General features: G+C 40.6%; 1 protein-coding gene across 1 annotated transcript in view; it reads left to right on the top strand.

The window, feature by feature from the left end:
* The window catches only part of gpd2 (glycerol-3-phosphate dehydrogenase 2), a 75,608-nt gene that overhangs the window by 4,217 nt on the left and 46,243 nt on the right, over nucleotides 1-25,148 (top strand). Inside the window, 5 exon segments of the mRNA NM_001114228.1 lie at nucleotides 8,394-8,516; nucleotides 17,137-17,308; nucleotides 17,599-17,723; nucleotides 21,171-21,268; nucleotides 22,545-22,708. Coding sequence (NP_001107700.1) covers nucleotides 8,421-8,516; nucleotides 17,137-17,308; nucleotides 17,599-17,723; nucleotides 21,171-21,268; nucleotides 22,545-22,708 — 655 coding nt within the window. The 5' untranslated portion in view covers nucleotides 8,394-8,420.

The following is a 25,148-nucleotide window of genomic DNA, read 5'->3' as shown; positions in this document are numbered from 1 at the left end:
CAATTGCGCCCCATTAACAAGTGGTACCAAATAGGTGCAAGCTAACAAGTTAAAGAAGAACTAAACCCTAAAAATAAATATGGCTAAAAATAACATATCTTATATACTGAACTTACTGCACCAGCATAGAGGTTCAGCATTTCTATAGCAGTAATGATCCATGCCTTTAGGTTGAAAACAGACAGAGCTACTAGTAGCAGCTACTTTTCACTGCTACAAAAATAGACAATGCTGATCATTTACTGATAATTGTTTCTAAGTTTTAGCAGAGGAAATTCTCAGCATTTTCTATAGCAGGGCATTTTCTTGCGTTTAGTAGCCGTGACAAGTAGTTGCTACAAAGTAGCTCAGTGTGTCTTCACCTTTAAAGTTGTCACAGGAGCTCCCTAACTTGGATTCTGTTAGGAGTGTCCAGGGTCGGACTGGGGGGTGAAGGTCCCACCGGGGCTCCCGCCCCAGGGGCCCTGCAGGTGCCCCCGCCGGCCGTGTCCCCTAACCCCCCCGCAGGGGCCCCCCTAACCCGCCTCGCAGGGCCCCCCACCCGACGTCCTCCCCCGAGCATGTAAATTTAACGCGTCAGGGGAGGAGCGGTCGGGCAGGGGGAGCGCTGGCAAGGGTCGGGTCTAGTCCGACCCTGGGAGTGTCTGTGGCACTGCACATGCTCAGTGTGCTCTGGGCAGCTGTTGAGAATCTAAGCTTAGGCACCAGCCCTCAGCCCACCCCCCTTCTACCAGTGATTGGTACATATGCAGGTATCCCAACCCCCCTTGCGGATTTAGTAGAAAGTATACAGGGGCGGCAGGCTGGGGCATATAGGTACCCATGGGTTGTCACCTCAGAGCTGCCATCACAGTTACAAGCCCACCATTGCATGTATTGTAAATGTAGCCCTGGCTCCAGTGTCTGCAGTGTCAATAAATGCACTTGTCCACAATTCAATTCAACAGAAGAGGAAGGCCAGGTGCAATGGTACGTAGGGCATCTATGCAGAAGGGCATAAGTATATTTCATGAATAGTGTGCATCGGCAGGCCCTGAATGGCAATCTGTGGGTTCTGGCAAATGCCAGTGGGGCTGCTGTAAGATGCCATAGATACTCACTATTTATTGGGCTGGTGGGGCTGTTTGGGCCTCTGTGTACTGGAAATGCCAGGGCCTATTTTGAATCCTGGCCCAAGATTGCACATAGAGTAGACACCATTAGGAATTTGGGGTTTCTTGCATTATTCTCCTTCTACAGCAACAATACAGTAGGTGCCTTATTTCCAGCACTGCGTCAACACAGTTCTGGGTAGAAATTCTCACCTGCAGTACTTGCATTCCACGAGGCTTTTCAGGGATATATATTTTTAGATAGTTGCTCAAAGTACCAACCCACAACTGCCTTGCATTCATATATCGTCATGTACCATCATTCCCTAGAACTCCGTCAGTAGAGCCACTTGATCCTTTGTGCATATGTCAACATGCTTGAACGTAAAGGGGTTGGATAACACCGTTATGTAAGGTTATAAAAGCTGATTAACCCTCTCTGTGCTGGTTGACTTGCACTGCCGCCAGCTAACTCACAACCTGACACTTACAATAGCCTCTATTGTATAGAGGAACCCAGAAACCTAGAGGCAATGGTGCTACCGCTCTGTAACCTGAGTGTCAGCTTTGTATGTTCTTCTAACTGTGGCACAAAAAGGGTTAAACCAATATCTTGTAGATACTTTAATGTTATTCCATTTTTTAAATCATACCCCCCATATGCATTAAAAGGTACTAAGTTTGCCCAGGAGCCGTAACCCATAGCAACCAATAAGATGTTTGTTTTTAAACAGTTGACCAGTAAATACTACCTGCTTATTGGTTGCTATGGGTTACTACTCCTGGGCAAACTTAGTGCCTTTTATTACATAACCCCAATAGTGTCACACAGCCCAGTCTGGTTTCACTATTGTTGAACCCTTAAAGGAATAAGTCAGTAGATCCAATATATATTGAGCAATTTCATTGGTTTTAAAGGGGTAGTTTACCTTTAAATTAACTTTTAGTATGATGTAGACAGTGATATTGTCAGACAGTTTGTATTTGGTCTTTGTTTGTATTTTTCATGTTTTTTTTTCCAGTTAAGCTTTCTGTTTAGCTTTCTGTTTGTTATTTCAGCAACTATCTGGTTGCTATGGTCTAATTTTCTCTAGCAACCAGGCAGTGGTTTGAATAAAAGACTGGAATAAGTATATATTCAGGGACTGAATCTGTAAATAAGTAATAATAACAATAACATTGTAGATTCACAAAGCATAGTTTTTGGCTGCTGGGGGTCAGTGTCCCTCATTTGAAAGAGGTAGAAAAGGAAGGCAAATAATTAAAAAACTATAAAGAATAAATAATCAAGAACAACTGCAAAATTGTTAGGAATAGGTAATTCTAAAACATATTAAAGTTTTTAAAGGTTACCTACCCCTTTAAAGTTATTAGTAAATGTAATTGCAACTGAATGCAGTATTTTTCTCCCCCTTTCTGCATTTCTGGTTCTGTCTTTTGAAACAAATGTAGCAAAGAGAAACTTATTCTTAGCTGGCTTCTGCTACATTGTTTCAAAAGTCAGAGAATAGGAAGGGACAGACAGATACTGCAGTTACATTGACAAAAAGCTCTAGATCTACTGAAAATGTGTAATTCTCAAATATGGCATTGTGCCATTGCTGCCCTACACAAAGGCTCCCTTTGCCCTTTTGCTTCTCTCTGCTTGCCCCTTTTCTCTGCCAGTCCCTCTCCATTTATTGCACCCCCAGCACCAATGCCCAAGGCACGTGCCCCTTCTGCCTCCCCTGCCTACCCCTACTTCTGTCTTTGAATTATAATTTCTTACACAAGGCAAAAGGTTTGGGTTTACATCCCCTTTACACTGATGTTCCTCCCATTACAGTGCTACTACGATAGGGAACTACTTACTTTCTCAGTTACGGTAAACTGATTGTTTCCAGGAAATGGGCCAATGCTGGCCATAATTCTAGCTCATCTGAGAATAAAGACCTCTCTGAGCTGCTAATGTTTTCTGTACAACAGTGGATGGAAGAACTGAAACCATTTGTCTTGCTTAAAAGAAGAAGGAAAGGTTCAATGACTGGGGGGTACCAAATATCAGGCACCCTTCCTGTTCACAAACTGCAGTTACAGTTATTGGAAATGTAAGCCTGATCATGGTTGTGTCTGTGCCACTATTGCATTACTGGCCAAGCAGTATGGTGCCTCCCGCTCGGTGCTAGATGTGCCATAGTGGCCCATTCGGCAGAAAGGGAAGTGGGTGCAGGAGGGAAGGACCTATTGATGGCTACTGGTCTCTTAAAGAGGAACACACCGGTTAAAAACTGCTTTGTGCCATTGACTTTATATTCTTTATGCTTTCAGTTTCCAGTTCTGCCCCACTGACTACCTACTATCTTTCCACTCAGGGGTGTATATGTCCCTGCGTCTATAGTGAGTCTGTCAGTCCGTATGCCTATTTGCTCTATAGTGAGTCTGTCAGTCCATATGCCTATTTGCTCTATAGTGAGTCTGTCAGTCCGTATGCCTATTTTCTCTATAGTGTGTCTGTCAGTCTGTATACCTATTTGCTCTATAGTGTGTCTGTCAGTCCGTATGCCTATTTGCTCTATAATGTGTCTGTCAGTCCATATGCCTATTTGCTCTATAATGTGTCTGTCAGTCCGTATGCCTATTTGCTCTATAGTGAGTCTGTCAGTCCGTATGCCTATTTGCTCTATAATGTGTCTGTCAGTCCGTATGCCTATTTGCTCTATAGTGTGTCTGTCAGTCCGTATGCCTATTTGCTCTATAATGTGTCTGTCAGTCCGTATGCCTATTTGCTCTATAGTGAGTCTGTCAGTCCGTATGCCTATTTGCTCCATAATGTGTCTGTCAGTCCGTATGCCTATTTGCTCTATAGTGTGTCTTTCGGTCCGTATTCCACTATATATCTATGTGTCTGTGCAACACTGTCATACACGACAATTCAGTCACTCGTGGCCCTAATTCCTCATTGATGCTTCATCTAAATAAACCATTTTCATAAAAATTTACTTTTTTAATAGTATGTGCTATTGGGTAATCCTAAATAGAAAACTGCCATTTATAGAATTAAGGGCCGCCCCCTGGGATCATAGGATTCACAGTGCACACAAACAAGCCAAGTCACACATACATGCTAGGCCCCATCAGCCAATGAATGGGCAGAGTTCTGCCTTTTACTCCCACACTACTTCCTGTTACAGTTAGAGCTGCATCACTTCCTGTCAGCTGATCTCTGAGGGAGCACACAGCCCATCACTAAATGGCGGCTCAAGGGAAAGGGTGTAAAAGGGCAATATTTACTGATATATATATTCCAGCTTGGTGAGATTCTTTAATAGGCCACTTAACATAAGTATTGATTCTGGAGGTTGATTCAGGTTTTCCCTATAAGTCTCTGTTCTGGCTTGGTTCTTTTAGTTGCATTGTGCCAGTGTATAGTGTTTTGGAAAGAACATTTTTGCACCTTAAAATGAAGCTAGAATTCTAGCAGTATTGCGGTACGACCCATTCAGAGTGTGGATTGTGGTTAGTTAGAGGCTGTTGGGTTGTCCCATGTACAGTGGAGGAAATAATTATTTGACCCCTCACTGATTTTGTAAGTTTGTCCAATGACAAAGAAATGAAAAGTCTCAGAACAGTATCATTTCAATGGTAGGTTTATTTTAACAGTGGCAGATAGCACATCAAAAGGAACATCGAAAAAAAAACTTTAAATAAAAGATAGCACCTGATTTGCATTTCATTGAGTGAAATAAGTTTTTGAACCCCTACCAACCATTAAGAGTTCTGGCTCCCACAGAGTGGTTAGACACTTCTACTCAATTAGTCAACCTCATTAAGGACACCTGTCTTAACTAGTCACCTGTATAAAAGACACCTGTCCACAGAATCAATCAATCAAGCAGACTCCAAACTCTCCAACATGGGAAAGACCAAAGAGCTGTCCAAGGATGTCAGAGACAAAATTGTAGACCTGCACAAGGCTGGAATGGGCTACAAAACCATTAGCAAGAAGCTGGGAGAGAAGGTGACAACTGTTGGTGCGATTGTTCGAAAATGGAAGGAGCACAAAATGACCATCAATCGACCTCGCTCTGGGGCTCCACGCAAGATCTCACCTCGTGGGGTGTCAATGATTCTGAGAAAGGTGAAAAAGCATCCTAGAACTACACGGGAGGAGTTAGTTAATGACCTCAAATTAGCAGGGACCACAGTCACCAAGAAAACCATTGGAAACACATTACACCGCAATGGATTAAAATCCTGCAGGGCTCGCAAGGTCCCCCTGCTCAAGAAGGCACATGTGCAGGCCCGTCTGAAGTTTGCCAATGAACACCTGAATGATTCTGTGAGTGACTGGGAGAAGGTGCTGTGGTCTGATGAGACCAAAATAGAGCTCTTTGGCATTAACTCAACTCGCTGTGTTTGGAGGAAGAAAAATGCTGCCTATGACCCCCAAAACACTGTCCCCACCGTCAAGCATGGGGGTGGAAACATTTTGCTTTGGGGGTGTTTTTCTGCTAAGGGCACAGGACAAATTATTCGCATTAACGGGAAAATGGACGGAGCCATGTATCGTGAAATCCTGAACGACAACCTCCTTCCCTCTGCCAGGAAACTGAAAATGGGTCGTGGATGGGTGTTCCAGCGCGACAATGACCCAAAACATACAGCAAAGGCAACAAAGGAGTGGCTCAAGAAAAAGCACATTAAGGTCATGGAGTGGCCTAGTCAGTCTCCGGACCTTAATCCAATAGAAAACCTATGGAGGGAGCTCAAGCTCAGAGTTGCACAGAGACAGCCTCGAAACCTTAGGGATTTAGAGATGATCTGCAAAGAGGAGTGGGACCAACATTCCTCCTAAAATGTGCGCAAACTTGGTCATCAATTACAAGAAACGTTTGACCTCTGTGCTTGCAAACAAGGGTTTTTCCACTAAGTATTAAGTCTTTTTTGAGGGTTCAAAAACTTATTTCACTCAATGAAATGCAAATCAGTTGCTATCTTTTATTTAAAGTTATTTTTTCGATTTTCCTTTTGATGTGCTATCTGCCACTGTTAAAATAAACCTACCATTGAAATGATACTGTTCTGAGACTTTTCATTTCTTTGTCATTGGACAAACTTACAAAATCAGTGAGGGGTCAAATAATTATTTCCTCCACTGTAACTGTCCTTCACTCTGATCCGTATGGATTATTTGAGGCCCAAGAAGCTGACACATCATGAAGAGAATATGCTGGCCCGCGCACAGACCGTTAGTCAGTATGAGACACAGGGAGTTCCGCAGATCTGAGATGAACCAGCAGAACTCCCAAGGGCAGCATTTGGGTCAGACTGCAGGCTCCCTGCCCAACACCACATACCAATATGGTGCCAAAAAGGGAGAAAGGCCAGGGATGTGTTGTTGTGTGTCTGTGCATTGGCCGCCCTACCGTTAGTAATGTGCAAACAATGCTGCCTGCTGGGCTCCGGACACTCCGTGCGTCATCCCTATCCCTCTAGTATAAACACTCTGCTTCTTCACTAGCATTTTCCTACTGTCTTTAATAGGCGTTTGGCTATAATATACATATATATTATATATGTGTGTGTGAGTTATTGTTGGTTAGTGGATTAGCAGGGAAGCAAGAAGCACTGGGGCAGGGTGTGTCAGTCTGAGTACTCCCTGCTACCTGCCACAGTGGCCTTTATCTTCATATGAGTCAGGCTTTGTAATCAATAGCCCGTATGTCCCTGTGCTTGGTAAAGTCCAGTCCTCTATTGAACAATGCATACAAGCACACTCACACCCACACCCAAAAATATGGAAAAGTCCAATATCCATTATTTAAAGGGGTACTCCACCCAAACACAGCTTAAGCTTTTTGAAAAGTAAACATAATTTCAAGCAACTTTGCAATATACATCTGTTAAAAAAAATGCAGCCTTTTAATGTAATAATATGGTTTGGAACAGTTCCCTAAGCCCCGCCCCCTGTTCCCCTGCTGGTCCGACTGACTACTTTGAGACTCAAATAAAATGTAACAGTAGTCGCCTGCCCTCAGCCTGCCTTCAGCCTGCATCCTCCCAATCCCACAATTCCCTGCACATGTGACGTCAATAAGGAAAGGAACATCACAGTGCAATGCATTGTGGGTTATGTAGATCCTGCATGCTGTCTATAAGCTGGGGAGAAGTTTTACAATTTGTAACATGAATGTTTTAGTCCAGGGATCCTCAACCTTTTTTACCCTGAGCAACATTTCAATGAAAAAAAGCCTGGGGAGCAACACAAGCACAAAATCTTTCCTAGTAGGTGACCAATAAGGATTGGTTAATTAGTAGCCCATTGTGGACTGGCAGACTACTAGAGGCTCTCTGCACCAGCTTTGAGGCCACTGGGAGCAACATCAAAGGGGTTGGTGAGCAACATGTTGCTCACGAGCCGCTGGTTGGTGATCACTGTTTTAGTCCCTCCTCCCCTGCCAGGATTCCAAGTGATGCAGAAATAGGCCTGTTTTGCAGCTGAATTTAAAAATGTAACCATAAAAAAAAATGTACCATATAAAAATGGTATTTCTTCATACTTTTTGAAGGAACAAATGACTGTGTTGTGTGGGGCTCCCCTTTATATTCAGTGGTTTAAAGAAGATATATTGGAAGGTGCCAATTCGTTAGCCCCCCAGTGATTCTAATTGCTAACCTGAGACTCCAGGCCAGAGAAAAGGGAATCATTTAACCATTAAATAAACCCAATAGGGCTGTTCTGCCCCCAATAAGGGGTAATTATATCTTAGTTGGGATCAAGTACAGGTATTGTTTTATTATTACAGAGAAAAGGGAATCATTTAACCATTAAATAAACCCAATAGGGCTGTTCTTCCCCCAATAAGGGGTAATTATATCTTAGTTGGGATCAAGTACAGGTACTGTTTTATTATTACAGAGAAATGGGAATCATTTAACCATTAAATAAACCCAATAGGGCTGTTCTGCCCCCAATAAGGGGTAATTATATCTTAGTTGGGATCAAGTACAGGTACTGTTTTATTATTACAGAGAAAAGGGAATCATTTAACCATTAAATAAACCCAATAGGGCTGTTCTGCCCCCAATAAGGGGTAATTATATCTTAGTTGGCATCAATTACAGGTACTGTTTTATTATTACAGAGAAAAAAGGAAATCAATTCTGAAAATCTAAATTATTTTATTGGAGTCTATGACAGACCAGTAATTTGGAACTTTCTGGATAATAGGTTTACAGATAACAGACCCCATACCTGTAGTTATTTATGCTCGTAACCAGACTGAGTAACAATATAATGTTTTTTTTTCTTCTCTTTCACAGTATTTATCTTTTAATCGACTATAAAGAATGGCTTTTCGGAATGTGGTTAGAGGAACGCTGTTAATTGGCGGAGGTGCTGTAGCTACAGTTTTCGGGCTGTCCCATTTAACAGACAAGAGGAAGGTATGTTATTCTCCTACATTTCAGAGCTTAGTAATGTAATTTCTGTCACATGACTCACTGAAACTTGTGCATTATAATAAATAAAGTCCCCCCTGTTATAAAATATGGAGATATTAAAAGCCACCATGGAGTTCCATGACCTGTGCAAAAGAAGTCAGCCTTGTGCCTTTATATGGTTACGGGACTCCTCTGTGACTTATAATATTCTTATGCTTTACAATAGGAGGTACGTTATTCACTATATACCGGTATATCACCTGTATGGGCATTTTTTGCACTAAGGTAATATTTTAAACACAAATACACCGACAGCGATCTCCGCTGTTAGATCCTATCGATTGGGCCGCATTCACGTTAAATGCACTTGGAGGCTGATTGTAAAGTTTTCAGAATGCGATAGAAATCAATTTTTAATTAAAGACTTTTGTACTATGGAATAAAATGTCATTTTGCACGTTGTTTGCCCTAAAGGAACATGCGTCTTTAAATATAAGTTGCTTTTATGTGAAATAAGCACTTTTGTAACATTTGCAGATTTGTATGTCAATATTTCCATAATGTGATGGAATGCTTTATATATATATATATATATATATATATATATATATATATATATATATATATATATATATATATATATATATATATATATATATATATGTATATATATATAATTTTTTCACTCTTGCTGTAGTACTACAGGATAATAGTAGCAGGGAGTGAGTGGCATGCAGCAAAATACCCTCACCCAGCTTGCTGTACAGCATATTAGAGTCCTGAGCAGAACCAGTTTTTGAGACCCAGACCTGCAACCCATATTTTTTCTACCTGACCCACAACTGCCTTATCTGTAGCCTGATCCGCAACCTGCTGACCACCTTTAAACAGGAAGTGCTGTTTATATATATGTATATATATTCTATGTATATTCTATATATATAGAAGTGCTGTTTATATATATGTATATATATTCTATATATATTCTATGGAGTATATATTCTATATACTCCATATAGAATAGTACTAACTACTACATTATGTTGGCATGTTGGCTACATATAGTCTTCTGTGGGGGCAATACAAGTCGCGTAACTACTAGATGCCGTGGCCTGAGCCCCCTTACGACTGCAGGGTCTGCTTCCTATATATGCAAGTGGGCAATACATATGCCAGTAGTTCTCAGACTTATTGGGCTCCACTACCCCTTTTACTGGCTACCATTTGGCCATTATTGACTTGACCCTGGGGCTACCACCACCTCTGAACTAGGCGGCCCACAGTGGCCTTCGGCAGTGCCAAAAGAATTGGATGTACACCCTTATGCTGGAAATGGTGCCAACTGGACTTTTTCATTTTCAGCGCAGTTGTGTCTGATTTATGTCAGAGCACAAAAACTATGACAGGTGCATCTTCCGCAATTATGGGGAAGAAATTTCACTGTGGGAATATAAACATGGCAATTGCAGTCATAATTGCGATAATCCCACTGAGGTGCAGTATGGAAATAACTCTCTGATGACTTTACTATGGTTCAACAAATGAGCTATATATAGATATATATATATATCTATATATACAGGTATGGGACGCATTACCCAGAATGCTCGGGACCTGGTGTTTTCCAGATAAGGGATCTTGCTGTAATTTGGATCTCCATACCTTAAGTCTACTATATGATTATTTAAACATTAAATAAACCCAATAGGACTGTTCTGCCCCCAATAAGGGGTAATTATATCTTAGTTGGGATCAAGTACAGGTACTGTTTTATTATTACAGAGAAAAGGGAATCATTTAACCATGAAATAAACCCAATAGGACTGTTCTGCCCCCAATAAGGGGTAATTATATCTTAGTTGGGATCAAGTACAGGTACAGTTTTATTATTACAGAGAAAAGGGAATCATTTAACCATGAAATAAACCCAATAGGACTGTTCTGCCCCCATTAAGGGGTAATTATATCTTAGTTGGGATCAAGTACAGGTACAGTTTTATTATTACAGAGAAAAGGGAATCATTTAACCATGAAATAAACCCAATAGGGCTGTTCTGCCCCCAATAAGGGGTAATTATATCTTAGTTGGGATCAAGTACAGGTACAGTTTTATTATTACAGAGAAAAGGGAATCATTTAACCATGAAATAAACCCAATAGGACTGTTCTGCCCCCATTAAGGGGTAATTATATCTTAGTTGGGATCAAGTACAGGTACTGTTTTATTATTACAGAGAAAAGGGAATCATTTTTAAAAATTAGACTTATTTGTTTATAATGGAGTCTATGGGAGATGGCCTTCCCGTAATTCGGAACTTTCTGGATAACGGGTTTCCAGATAATGGATCCCATACCTGTATATATATATATTAGCGATGTGCGGGCAGGTGCCAGTCCAGGCCTTCTGCCTTTATCCCTGCCTCCGTCTATTTATTGGCATGCCCTCCTGGCCCCGTCCCCTCCGTGACATCATAGGCAGGGCGGGTTAGGCTCAGGTCTACCAATAGAGGGGGAGCTATGGTCCGGTTCAGGCACGGGTCGACTATTTGTCGAACTGCACATTACTAATATATATATATATATGTGTGTTTACTTAATATGCAGATTTTGTATTGGCCTCTAAGAGACAATGGGAAAATGAATTGGGAATCCGAATGCACCACTGCCAGCTAATTCTGCTTCTTTCAGGAGAGAGAAAAAAAGAGAATGTGGAAATCTTTTGATTTGATTTAATTAAAGTGAACTCTTTGAACATTGCACAGGCAGAGCCTTAGTGGGGTTAACTTCCTGTACAAGTTGGAATAATTACCCGCCATTGATTGGGCATCCTCTTCCCTAGGCATTGTCTCACACTCACTTGTTAACCGTATTGATCTAAATAATTCTAAGGTAGGAAAGTATACTAATTTCATCATAGAAAGTGCCACTTGCATTATTGCATCAAGATCAGGGCCATAATGAAGTAGTTTGTTTTAATCAAATGACAGAAGTTCTGCTGTGAAAGTCATACTGGGATTTACTCAGGCTAATGCCGTATTAAGTGGTTTTACAATTGCAAGATGATTAAGTTCTTTTAATTAGGTGATATAATTGGCTAATCTGACATGTTGGTTCATCAGTGAAAAGACTCTCTTGTTGGGTTTTACAAGGTGCTTAATTCTGGATAAGAAAAAAGAAGCACTTCAATTATTTTCTTATTCCTGAATATACTCTTAGCAATTATGTCTTTATACGAGTTAGAGATTGGGTTTGGAATCTCTTCAAAGAACATGAGAGACTTGCTCTGTCGATTGAATGGCCGTCTTTGAGCAGCTCACCTCTTTAAACATTTCCTATTTATTTTGTTAATTCCCTCTACCAGTAATTAATGTACCTACAAAAAAAAAGACTGAGTTACTTGTATGGGGTGAAAATTACATTTGTATTATGGGAAGGATACAGGTCTCTGAGACCTGCTGCAATTTTTAAGATGCAGGGAAACATGGTGGATGTGGATTTTTGCACTTTGCACCTTGCCCTGCTCTTAATAAACAATTCCTAGTAGTAAATGACGCCTTCCTGATGACCCTTAATGGCCATCAGACTTCTAGTATGGGATCCATTATCTGGTTAAATGATTCCATTTTCACTGTAATAATAAAACAGTACCTGTACTTGATCCCAACTAAGATATAATTACCCCTTATTGGGGCAGAACAGCCCTATTGGGTTTATTTAATGGTTAAATGATTCCCTTTTCTCTGTAATAATAAAACAGTACCTGTACTTGATCCCAACTAAGATATAATTACCCCTTATTGGGGGCAGAACAGCCCTATTGGGTTTATTTAATGGTTAAATGATTCCCTTTTCTCTGTAATAATAAAACAGTACCTGTACTTGATCCCAACTAAGATATAATTACCCCTTATTGGGGGCAGAACAGCCCTATTGGGTTTATTTAATGGTTAAATGATTCCCTTTTCTCTGTAATAATAAAACAGTACCTGTACTTGATCCCAACTAAGATATAATTAATCCTTGTTTGGAGGCAAAACAATCCAATTGGGTTGTTTTAGTGTTTAAATCTTGATTTAAACTATGGAGATCCAAATTACGGTTAGACCCCTTAACCCACATATGTCAAACACAAGGCCCGGGGGCCAAATCCGGCCCACCTGGTTGTTTTATGTGGCCCTTGGTGAGTGTATTTGACCATCCAGCCTGATCAGTTTCCATTTTCCTCACATAGTAACTAAGACTAAGGGGTATATTTATCATGCTGTGTAAAAAGTGGAGTTAAGCATTACCAGTAATGTTGCCCAAGGCATCCAATCAGTAATCAGATTTCAACAGTAGCAGAGCATCTATTGGCTGCTATGAGCAACATCACCGGTAATGTCTTACTCCACTTTTTACACACTGTGATAAATATAGTATCTTACTAAATATATTAATAAAAAATGTGGCCCGTGACTTAGCCTGTGTTTTAGATTTCGGCCCCCTTATGTGATTGAGTTTGACACCCCTGCCTTAACCGGAAAACCCCATTTCCTGAGTATTTTGGGTTATAGGTCCCATACCTCTATATGTAAGGGAGAAAATAGTCATTCTGCCACAAATCTCAGTCATTTTCTCAGGGCCCCAGTCTCTACCTACACTTTGGCAACCACTGCCTTACCAAGATTGTTTAGGAGAGTCATGGTGACAAGATCAAAGCCCACTGTCGTTTTAAAAGATGTATTTCTAAAACCTGGATAAATTTAGTAACAGGCTAAAGAACATTAATTAGAAGTGCATAAATAGGCTTTATTTGTCCTTGAATCCCCAAACAATTTGATTAAACTACAGAGCTGTGTAGCTTCACCTTCGCCAGGTTATTTGCATACTTCTGCGGCCATATTATAAATGAAAAATATTCATTCCCGAGTTTATATTTTAGCGTGGCCAATTAATGCTTTATCCTTTTATACGCAGCCACCGCTAATTTTCCGTCTGAAAATATAATTTTCATATTAAGATATACTAAATTAAAGGAGTTATTTATCAAATAGAGTAGGTACCACCTCAATAAATAAATTAAAATAAAATGACTCCATATATTAGCGGTTCCATTAGCGGGCTATGCCTGAGAGAATGCTCGCTGTTGCCAGTTAAGAGTCATTTGCATGAAACTCAGCACTACACTCAAATTAATACTGTACATGATTACAGGACAACCTGCTTGTTAATTGCCTGTAGTCTTTAAATATGCACTTCTTTCAGAAATAGACACTAATTATTAGATCTTGTTTGCTGTTACACCATAAGTTGCAAATGTCTAGGAACGTTGGGAAATTTGCAATTCTAATTGGGCATGAGCACAGGGAAAATCGATCTAATCATTCAAAATGAGGGTTGCATGCAAAATGAAGAAAATGTTTCCCTGAGATTAGGAAATCTTTAATGTGGGTTTATCAAACATTTACTTTCTTAAGTTCACTTTTGTATATTTAGCCGGAGATATGAATTCATTACCATAAACAAGAAGGGACAGGAAAAGTTCTTATTTTCAACAGAATTCAACCTTTATTTAGGACAGAGTAGGCTTTAGTGCCTTTGTATATTGGTATCACAATAGCCTTGGATACTATGCTTGTTCTGTGCAGATGGAGGGTATTTGTTTTGCTATAGTTTTAGAGGGTTTTTTTTTTAATTTGACAGATGGAGCTAAAAATGTTAGGTGTGTGTGCTTCATCTGTATATTAAGAGCTTATAGTTACATAGGGTTGAAAAAAGACCAAAAACCCTCCAAGTAAACCCAGCACACACAACCTATACTTACCTATCTATACACTCACATACAGACCCATACTGACCTATCTATCCACTCACATACAGACCCATACTGACCTATCTATCCACTCACATACAGACCCATACTGACCTATCTATCCACTCACATACAGACCCACACTGACCTATCTATCCACTCACATACAGACCCATACTGACCTATCTATCCACTCACATACAGACCCACACTGACCTATCTATACACTCACATACAGACCCATACTGACCTATCTATACACTCACATACAGACCCATACTGACCTATCTATACACTCACATACAGACCCACACTGACCTATCTATCCACTCACATACAGACCCACACTGACCTATCTATCCACTCACATACAGACCCACACTGACCTATCTATATACTCACATACAGACCCATACTGACCTATCTATACACTCACATACAGACCCATACTGACCTATCTATACACTCACATACATAAACTATATATACAAACACTAATACTACCTGTAGATATTAGTATCACAATAGCCTTGGGTACTATGCTTGTTCAAGAAGTCATCCAGGTCCCTCTTCAAGGCCTTGTAGCAGGGAGTGGCAGATTGTGGAGATCCGGATGTTGACTATCAGTTTTATTCATATCGTAACTCAGCAACATCTGGAGAGCCTTGATGTGTCCCCTAAACGGAGCTGAGAGTCTTCCTGTGTACTTGTTTTCATATAGTACCAGATGCAGATTTATTTTTAATTTCTGTTCAGAGCTCCTGACCAGTTATTTGACTGATTTGACTGATGTTGAATTTACATTTTGTCCTTGGGTTTCCATTGACTCAATTTGTTTGACCTAAAATAAATGTTATCCCTAATGCAGACTGCATCACTGGAACTGAACCCACGTGCATAAATTACTTCCAAAAATTATCACAGCCTTTAAAACAACTGAATTAGCCATTGGCTCTATACCAAGGACTTTTTTCTGCCTTTCTCTTGATTATCTAGATCAGTGATCCCCAACCAGTGGCTCAGGGGCAACATGTTGCTCACCAACCCCTTGGATGTTGCTCTCAGTGCCCCCAAACCAGGTAGTTATTTTTAAAATCTTGACTTGGGGGCAAGTTTTTTTTTTGAATAAAAACAAGATTTCCTACCAAATAAAGCCCCCTGTAAGCTGATAGGGTGCATAAAGGCTGCCTAATAGCCAATCTTAGCCCTTATTTGGCTCCTCCATGAACTTTTATGATGCTTGTGTTGCTCTCCAAGTCTTTTTACATATGACTGTGGCTCACAATTAAGAAAGGTTGGGGACCCCTGATCTAGATAATTAATATCAACGAGGTGGCCTTCTGAGGCCCACAGGCCTTTTCACTTCTTCTCCATCCAGGTTATCATGGCCTCAGAGCCGCTAATTCAGGAGATTACATAATGCTGTAATATGATGGCAAACAAGGTAACTGCACAGGGATTGGCTTAAAGATAGGGAGATTTGAGTACCGACAAAACTGAACCAATTGCTGCATAGCTCCATTTATATCCATCCGATGATACCACTATGATATACCAAATGAAACCCCAGGTCTCAAGCATTCTAGATAACAGGTCCCATACCTGTACAGAAAACTTTAGTAGAAAATACAAATAACAAAAAGAAAAGAGGTGGAAGGCACAAGAGAAAAATATAGGTGCAAAATAGGAGCTAAAAGGAGTGGCGAACAGGAAGGGAGTGATGAAAAAAGCAGAGACTAGGGTGGGTATGATTGCTAGCCACTTTGGGAAGGAGAAGAGTGAATTGGGTTTGTGAAGTCAGGAGATCACTGGAGAGAGAATAGGGGTGGAAGAGAATATGGGTCTAAAGTCAATGGAATTGCAAGGAAAAGGAGGTATAGGTAGAACAGAAGCAGAAAGGGGTGAGAAAAGGGAAAGCTAGAGCAGAAGGGCAAGAGTGAGAAAAGCAGGAGAGAAGTGTGGAGCAAAAGGGTAAAAATGAAGTTTTAAAAGAAACACATATGGGGATGCAGAGATCAAGAGGAAAGGGAAAATATATGATTTATAGAGGAAATATCAAATGGAAGCATGTGATGTGAGAACATTGTGAAAAGAAATAAGGACAGAGGAGGGAAAGAGAAGACAGAACTAGAACAAGAACTACAGAAACTATTGGGACCACAGGGATAACAAAATAAGGTAGCAGACTTGGGATCCCTAGTGTGCCTACAGAAATACACTGTATATAGGATCTTCATATATTTCTATGTGTAACTGTCTATTCAGATAGCGTTATGGTCGTACACTTGGCCCACTAAGATGCAAGTCCTGCAATATATGGCCCTTAGCATCCAAAATAGCTGAACACCACTGATCTGGAAGTTAGGCAGGATTTATTTGAGTGGAATGTTCAACTTGATGGAAGTGCATCATCATTTAGCCTAAACTGGTGTGTAATTATATATGTCTCAACATTTTTCAGCTGAAGATAGGATTACGCCCTTTGAAAAATATGCCTTGTAGTCTGGTGCTTATATATGAATAACCTTTGTGTGATTTGCACTCAAGTGACCAACAGGCATGGCTGCAGTTGGTTCAGGCTGAAATATAGAGGAATATAAAATGAAAAGCTGCCTGAAGGAGCGGTTTTATTTATTGCAGCTTTTTGGCCGCATTGTGGACGTTAATCAGTGAGTGACACTGTCTGTATTTCTAGACTTGCTTCCCCCCATAACTAGGAGCCAGTATCGGTGGTGCAGGATTCTTTTCTCATGAGTTCCTTTGGCCACAATAAAGGTTGAACTGCCGCTTCCACCCATGCTGGAGTTAATATGTCATTTGTTTCTGTTTCAGGCAAGCATAACTTCTGTGGAAGCCGCTGAACTCATTAAGTCATCCACCCAAAATGAGCTGCCCTCGAGGGAGGCCCAGCTGCTGACACTACAGAAAACAAAAGAATTTGATGTGTTGGTCATTGGTGGAGGAGCCACCGGCTGCGGATGTGCATTGGATGCAGTCAGTAGAGGTAACTGATGGGAGCCCAAAAGTTATAGGGCCCCTCTTATTGCCAAATGCAGTACTCTCCACCAACCAGTCATAATATATCATAATTCAACCTGTAGTAGACTCATCAAAACTAATTGGTCAAAGATTGCTAAATGTTACAACCCTTGGCCAGATGTACTACCCAGCGTTAGTAAATAGTTCACAATGGGTACAGCTATGAGTCTTATAGTACTGAGCAAGATTCCTTTGTAACCGGTCAAACCAACTTTTGAACCCTTGCTTGAACAAATATTGTTTTGTTTCTTATAGGCCTAAAGACTGCCCTTGTGGAAAGAGATGACTTCTCCTCGGGGACAAGCAGTAGAAGCACTAAACTGATACATGGCGGCGTCCGATATTTGCAGAAAGCCATAATGAACTTCGATATTGAGCAGGTATAGTTAGCATTGAGTAGCTAAGGATAAACCCACAAGTACTCAATGGCCAATCAGTATTACACTATTATAGACTAATATAGAAATGCTGAAAACAGAACATTCATTTCAGTATGTGAGTAAAATGTTCATGTTTACAGCAATGGTGCTTCCGGTTTAATGGTGGTCAGAGAGTAGAAGGTAGTTGGGTAGCGGGTCCAATCAATTAAAAATGCAGGTCTTGTTTTAGAAAAATTGGTATACAGGTAGTTCTAAATTTTTTGCAATATAGCCGACTTGGCGCACAAACAAATTACATTTTCAAACCTGACTGGTTTGTCTATCGTACATGGAAATCATACATGGAAATCAGTTGGGAACATCGGGCCACCATACACGCACAGATAATCATACAAAACCTGCTTATCTGTGTTTATGGCCACCAAGGGGCTGACTGCACCAGCGCCAGAGGATATTGTTAGGGGAAATTTAATCTGACTCAGTTAGACATTAAAGGAACAGTAACACCAAAAAATTAAATTGTATAAAAGTAACCAAAATATAATGTGCTGCTGCCCTGCACTGGTAAAAGTTGTGTGTTTACTTCAGAAAGTCTACTGTAATTTATATAAATAAGCTGCTATGTAGCCATGGGGGCAGCCATTCAAAGGAGAAAAGGCACAGGCACATAGCAGATAACAGATAAGTTCTGTAGAATACAATAGTGTTTTATCGGTTATCTGCTATGTAACCTGTGCCTTTTCTCCTTTTTCCAGCTTGAATGGCTGCCCCCGTGGCTACACAGCAGCTTATTATAAAATTATAGTAGTCTTACTGTAGTAAACACATCAGTTTTACCAGTGCAGGGCAACAGTGCATTATATTTTTATTACTTTAAAGCTCTTTCATTTTTTGGTGTTACTGTTCCTTTAATGGAACAGACTCAGGTCCATATGGCTGTAGACTCACACACTGTGCATAAGACCTAACTTGTTGGTTTGTTGAATATCCAGATATCGGTCACCTTTTCCAGTTGTGCCCTGCCTCCCATTTTCCATAATTTGCACCCAAAATACATTTAACCTATGACCTTCAGCTCATTCAATTGGTCTAGTTCAGTATCTCTGCTTGTTTTTAAATCTTCATTAACCCCAGTGTGTCACACTCACAATAAGCTCTGTTCAGCATATATCATATTGTTGCACGTGTCACAAAACCTGTCTAATCCTTTCCCTAGGACAGCCTACAGTGTACAAGTAAAGCCTTTGCTTTGCCTTTAATCCTCTTTGTCATGCTGGCGGCTGGTGTTGTGGCTGGCAGTGAGGGGCTGAAAAAGCACGACCAGGGGTGTGTCACTCTCCTAACGCTGCGGATTATTGTTCACCGTGAACTCACTGACCTCCCCTTTTGTCACTCTGACACAGCATGAAAAGGAAACCTCCAGTTTAACCACAAGCTTGTGGCATTACTCGGCGGCTAGGAATGAAAGAAAAAGCACTGGAAGTCGTGCATAGCAAATTAGCAGCAATAGGATTTTTAAGAATACGGTTTCCACTTTAAAAATATCCGAACATAAGTTCTGTTACACAACTGAAATCACCACAGCATGATAAATATACCAAATCCTTATGTGTAAGTGCTGAATATGAACCCAATCAGATACACAGGGCAATCCACATACGCCAGCTTGTCTGTTAGTGTTGTCACTAAGGGGTTCTGTGACCATATAAAGGCACACGGCTGCAGGCTGAGTTATACAGGGAACTCTGAGTATCACTCATGTATTATAAGGGATAATGTACCCCCTACTGTTAATGATAAGGATATTAGCAGTCACTGAGGGGTTCTGTGACCATATAAAGGCACACGGCTGCAGGCTGAGTTATACAGGGAACTCTGAGTATCACTCATGTATTATAAGGGATAATGTACCCCCTACTGTAAATGATAAGGATATTAGCAGTCACTGAAGGGTTCTGTGCCCATATAAAGGCACAAGGCTGCAGGCTGAGTTATACAGGGAACTCTGAGTATCACTCATGTATTATAAGGGATAATGTACCCCCTACTGTAAATGATAAGGATATTAGCAGTCACTGAAGGGTTCTGTGCCCATATAAAGGCACAAGGCTGCAGGCTGAGTTATACAGGGAACTCTGAGTATCACTCATGTATTATAAGGGATAATGTACCCCCTACTGTAAATGATAAGGATATTAAAAGTCACTGAGGGGTTCTGTGACCATATAAAGATACAATGCTGCAGGCTGAGTTATACAGGGAACCCCGAGTATCACTCATGTATTATAAGGGATAATGTACCCCCTACTGTAAATGATAAGGATATTAAAAGTCACCGAGGACTTATTTAAATAAAATAAATAGTTCTTCTTTTTTGACAAATGGTGCCTAGCAACTTAGCAGTGATTTTAGGTTTAGTTCTCCTTTAATTTTTCCAGACATGTTATCCTATTGTAGAAGCCGTAATCATGTTGTGTCTCTGCACTGTGTAAAGACTGGTAGAAAAGGAAACTAAAAGACACATGTAAAAGCCTGCAGAGCCCTGTATTAAACACTTCATTCAATCCCAATAACTAGGAGATAAATCAAAGTAAAGAGTATTCTACAGCATATTGAGCCGGGCCCTCGGACCCTTAAATCTTTATTTCATTGTAGCTAATTATTTTATTGACTAGTTAGCTGACATCCTTGTATCTGCTGGGAGAGTGCTTTAGTTAATCCCTGCCTGTGCAGCTTTGCCCCAGGCAATGGCTTTTATTAATCAATTGACAAGTGATAGAAAAAAGGGTCTCTGGCGGTCCCTATTATTGCAACTGGGGAGAGGTGCACTGGCTGGTATTTCTTGTAGATCTGAGGCTTTGTGGTACAGTTAAAGGGGAACTATACCCACCCAAAAAAAACATTACAATTTCCCAGAGCTATTCGGAAAACATTTTCAATTTACATGAATTATTTTTGTACTTTTCATAATATTAGTGGTTTTATACTGCTAATGTCTTAAGTTGGTAACAGGAGCATCCAGTTCATCCAGTTCTGTCCAGACAGTAATTTGATGGCGTCTCCTGATACTTCTTTGCTCAGGTCTGTCCTTCAGTGTGACAGGACCAATAGAACTGAGCTGAGAAGCATCAGGAGACGCCTAGTTCCCACAATAACAATAGAATTGTAGCCTCACAGAGCAATCAGTTTTTGGATAAAGGGGCCAGTGAAAAAAGGCAAAAAAGGTGAAAAAAGGTGAAAGGTGGAAAAAGGCAAAAGAGGAATTTAAAAACTATAAAAAAAAATTAGGACCAATTGAAAAGTTGCTAAGAATAGGATATTATATGACAGTGTAAAAGTGAACTCAAATGTGAGCAGCCCATTTCTCTTTCTGTAATACTTTTCAAATGTAATATAACAGATAAAGAAGGATTTTAGAACTAACTCTGTTTATTCTCCACTCTACAGTATAAACTTGTTAAAGAAGCTCTCCATGAACGTGCCAACCTTCTAGAAATCGCACCTCATTTGTCCGCACCTTTACCCATAATGCTGCCTGTTTACAAGTAAGTGCACATCTGTGTGTGGCCACAAGCGCAACCTATACACCTTTATTTTTCATTTATATAGGGCACTATCTGGTAGGAGTTTGTGTGTTGTCCCTGCATGGGTTCCCTCTGGGTACTCTGGGTTCCTACCACTCTTTAAAAAGATACAGCCAGGTTATTGGCTCATAATATAATTGATCCTAGTGTGTGTAATTGTGATAGGGCCCCTAGATTGTACGCTTCATTTAGGGCAGGGGCTGATGGGCAAGTAATAGGGACCTCAGATTGTAAGCTCCATTGGGGCAGGGACGGATTTCTATCCTGGGTGCCCCGAGGCCGCCCCTGTGGGTGTCCCCTCATGCGCATGCGCGAACGCGCCGCCCAGTGCGCATGCGCAACGCGCCATCTCCCCATTGCACATGCGCGAACGCTCCTTTAAACTCCCATACGGAGCAGTGGGGAGAGGTCCCGACTGCTCCGTATGGGAGCCAAATTTAAAAATGTTCTTCTAAACTTCTGCCGCCCTAGGCCGGGCCTTTGTGGCCTCTCCACAAATCCGGGCCTGCTTATGTGAATGAGGAGTAATCTCTTTAAAGTGCTTAAAAAAATAAGTAAATCTCTAAAATTACACTGTACAGCCCACAAAATAACATACCTTTCTCCCTGCATCCAGATTTATTTTGTTTCTCTATTACAGCCAGGTGAACTACAGCTCTTTGACTGACTTCCTTGTCTAGCATGAAGCTCCACCCCCTTTTGCTTTCTGAGCCCCCCTTCACTTTCCAGCTATGATGACCTCAAAGAGGTGCCTGCTGCACATGCCTGATTGATTTTATTTGGAGCAGAGGCAGTGAGCATGCCCAGTAGGCACCTCGTTTAGGTCTTCATAGTTGGATAAAGGGGGCGGCGCTTTACACTAGACAAGGAAGTAACTAAAAGAACTGCTGCTCAGCTGCTTGTAATAGAGAAAGAAAATCAATCAGCTTGCAGGAAGAACGGTATATTATTATGGGGGCTGATTAGAGTAACTTTAGGGGATTTTAAAATAAAAGGATTACAACTGATGGCTTTGCCATTGACTGCAGAAGCAACCTCCATTCTGCGTATAAATACTTGAGATGGCTCTCTTGTTATTGGCATATATGGGCTAAGCATTAGCTAAGCAGTATGGCAGAATAGATTTGGCCCATGGGAAAATAAACAAGAGATATTTCTCAAACAAATTCATTTTCTCCCAATAAACAGATATGCTTTTTTCTTACCTGTGTTTTTCTGTTTATTCTCCCTGGTTTAGATGGTGGCAGTTGCCTTACTACTGGGTCGGAATAAAGGCCTATGATCTTGTGGCCGGCAGCCAGTGCCTGAGGAGCAGCTACATCCTGAGCAAGTCTAAAGCCTTGGAGCTCTTCCCCATGCTGCAGAAAGATAAACTGGTCGGGGCAATTGTCTATTATGATGGTAAGTCACTCTCATCCAAGCGCTTTGCGTAATTAATGGAATAAAGGAATAAATATTAAGTATTAATTCCCAATATGGATCCTTTATCTCTATGTGGCATTTATATGTCAGAGCTTGGCGTGTAGTAAGCAATTATAACATCATACAAATATTAGGCTACTTACAAGTCATCTTACTCTGTAAAACCAGATGGCATGCCAGACATATGGGGTTATGTAATAAAAGGCACTAAGTTTTCCCAGGAGCAGTAACCCATAGCAACCAATCAGCAAGTAGCATTTACTGTTTAAAAACAAACATCTTATTGGTTGCTATGGGTTACTGCTCCTGGGCAAACTTAGTGCCTTTTATTACATTTATTATTTTATTACATTTATTATGGGGGATATTATCTCTGGCTCCATGAATTATGTGTTTCTTCTCTTTCAGGCAGCAAACTCCATCTTTTATTTTTGTCTCAATTTGGGTGCGTTTATACACTCACCTAAAGGTTTATTAGGAACACCTGTTCAATTTCTCAGTAATGCAATTATCTAATCAACCAATTACATGGCAGTTGCTTCAATGCATATATTTCACAATCTGCTCAGTTACTGCGTATGTAACTCAGTATGTGGGCGAAAATGCCTTGTTGATGCTAGAGGTCAGAGAAGGGTATTAGTATGGTGTTCCTAATAATCCTTTAGGTGAGTGTAGGTATCTCAGTTTCACAGTGGCATGTAATGTGCACAGTATGCAGTTGATGCTGGGCACAGACTGGCCCGGACTGGCTGTTTGTGGTTTATGGCAAATGCCAGAGGGGTGCTGTAAGATGCCATAGACAGTCACTATTTATTGGGCCGGGGGGGCTGTTTGGGCCTCTGTGTACTTGAAATTCCCAGTCCAGGCCTGGGCACAGATAGAAATAGTGTAAAAAGTTGCAAATACCCCTATAGATCCATAAACTGGGGGGTGCACTAGTCTTGTGACTTTCGTGTTGTTTCAGTGAAGGCAACATACCCCGTATGCTTGGAGTTCCGGCATCCTAAATGCAAGAGAATATACCAAGGGTGAAGGTGTGTTAGGGACCAGTGTTCCCTAGAGAGCAGGTGGCAGTTGCTTGTGTGGCTGCCAGCCATAGGGCGCCACCTGGAGGCATTTTTGGAGACTTTCCTTCAGCGCCGAGAAAGAGCCTAATAATTTTTCCATGGAACTGCTAGTGAGCACAAGGTGATAATGACAGAAAGCTGACTTATAACAATGAGCAGATACTGTATGTATCAACGGGCCATGGCCAAACGGTGGCAGTTTAGGTTTATGTCTCCATAAAATACATAAGTGGGCAAGGAAAAGGCCTGATTCAGAATGACAGCCATTTTATTTCAGATCCCAGTACATAAACAGCACTTGAACATAGCAATCGGAGTTGCCTCAAGGATTCTGACAACTGAAAAACAGATTCTTACCGCTAAAAAAAATCCCTCACTTCAAATCTGATGTGACAGGCTGTAAAAATAAATGTTCCCATCGAGTAGTTAAACGGGGAGAAGGCGCAGGGTTATCAGTCGGGCGGCCAAGGGTCCCGTCACCGGGGCATTATTTCAGCTGCTTTCAGTGGATTTATTTTTTTAACTACATTAAAAGAGTGATTTACCTTTACATTAATGTTTAGTATGTTATAGAATGCCCAGTTCTTAGCAACTTTTCAAGTGGTCTTTATTTTTTATCTTATATAGTTTTTGAATTATTTCAAATGGGGGTCACTGACCCCGGCATGCAAAATCTATTGCTTTGTGAGCAACAATCTTATTGTTACTATGTGTTCCTTATCTTTCTATTCGGGCCCTCTCCTATTCAAATTCCAGCCTCTCATTCACACCACTGCATGGTTTCTATGGTAATGTGAACCGTAGTAACCAGATAGTTGCTGAAATTCCAATCTGGAGAGCTGTTGAACAGAAAGCGAAATAATTCAAAAATCACAAATAAAAAAATAAGATCAATTACAAATTGTCCTGTAATATCATTACAGTTAATTTAATTTAAACCCAACAGATTGCACCACCGCAACCAACTTGCTTTCTGACCCCAGCAGCCCAAAACTTCAGTTTAATTGTTATTGTTTCTTTTTTGTTCTTATCTTTTGATGCAAGCCCTTTCCTATTAATATCCTTGTGTCTCGTTCAAACCACTGCCTGGTTGCTAGGGCAGATTAGACCATAGCAACCAGATTGCTGGTGAACTACCAAACTGCAATGTTGCTGAACAAAAAGCTAACTAACTGGACAGCCATTAAAAAACACTAATTGCCAATGCCCATAGAATATTAACGGTAATTCTACCCAAACACAACTTAAACTTTTTTTTTTAAAAGTAAACATAATTTCAAGAAACTTTGCAATATACATCAATTTAAAAAATACAGCATTTTCATGATTTGTAATAATATGGTTTGGAACAG

The sequence above is a fragment of the Xenopus tropicalis genome, chromosome 9 (assembly GCF_000004195.4).
Source record: "Xenopus tropicalis strain Nigerian chromosome 9, UCB_Xtro_10.0, whole genome shotgun sequence".
Taxonomy (NCBI): domain Eukaryota; kingdom Metazoa; phylum Chordata; class Amphibia; order Anura; family Pipidae; genus Xenopus; species Xenopus tropicalis.
The sequence above is the reverse complement of the archived record's forward strand: the minus strand, read 5'-3'. Positions and strand labels throughout refer to the sequence as shown.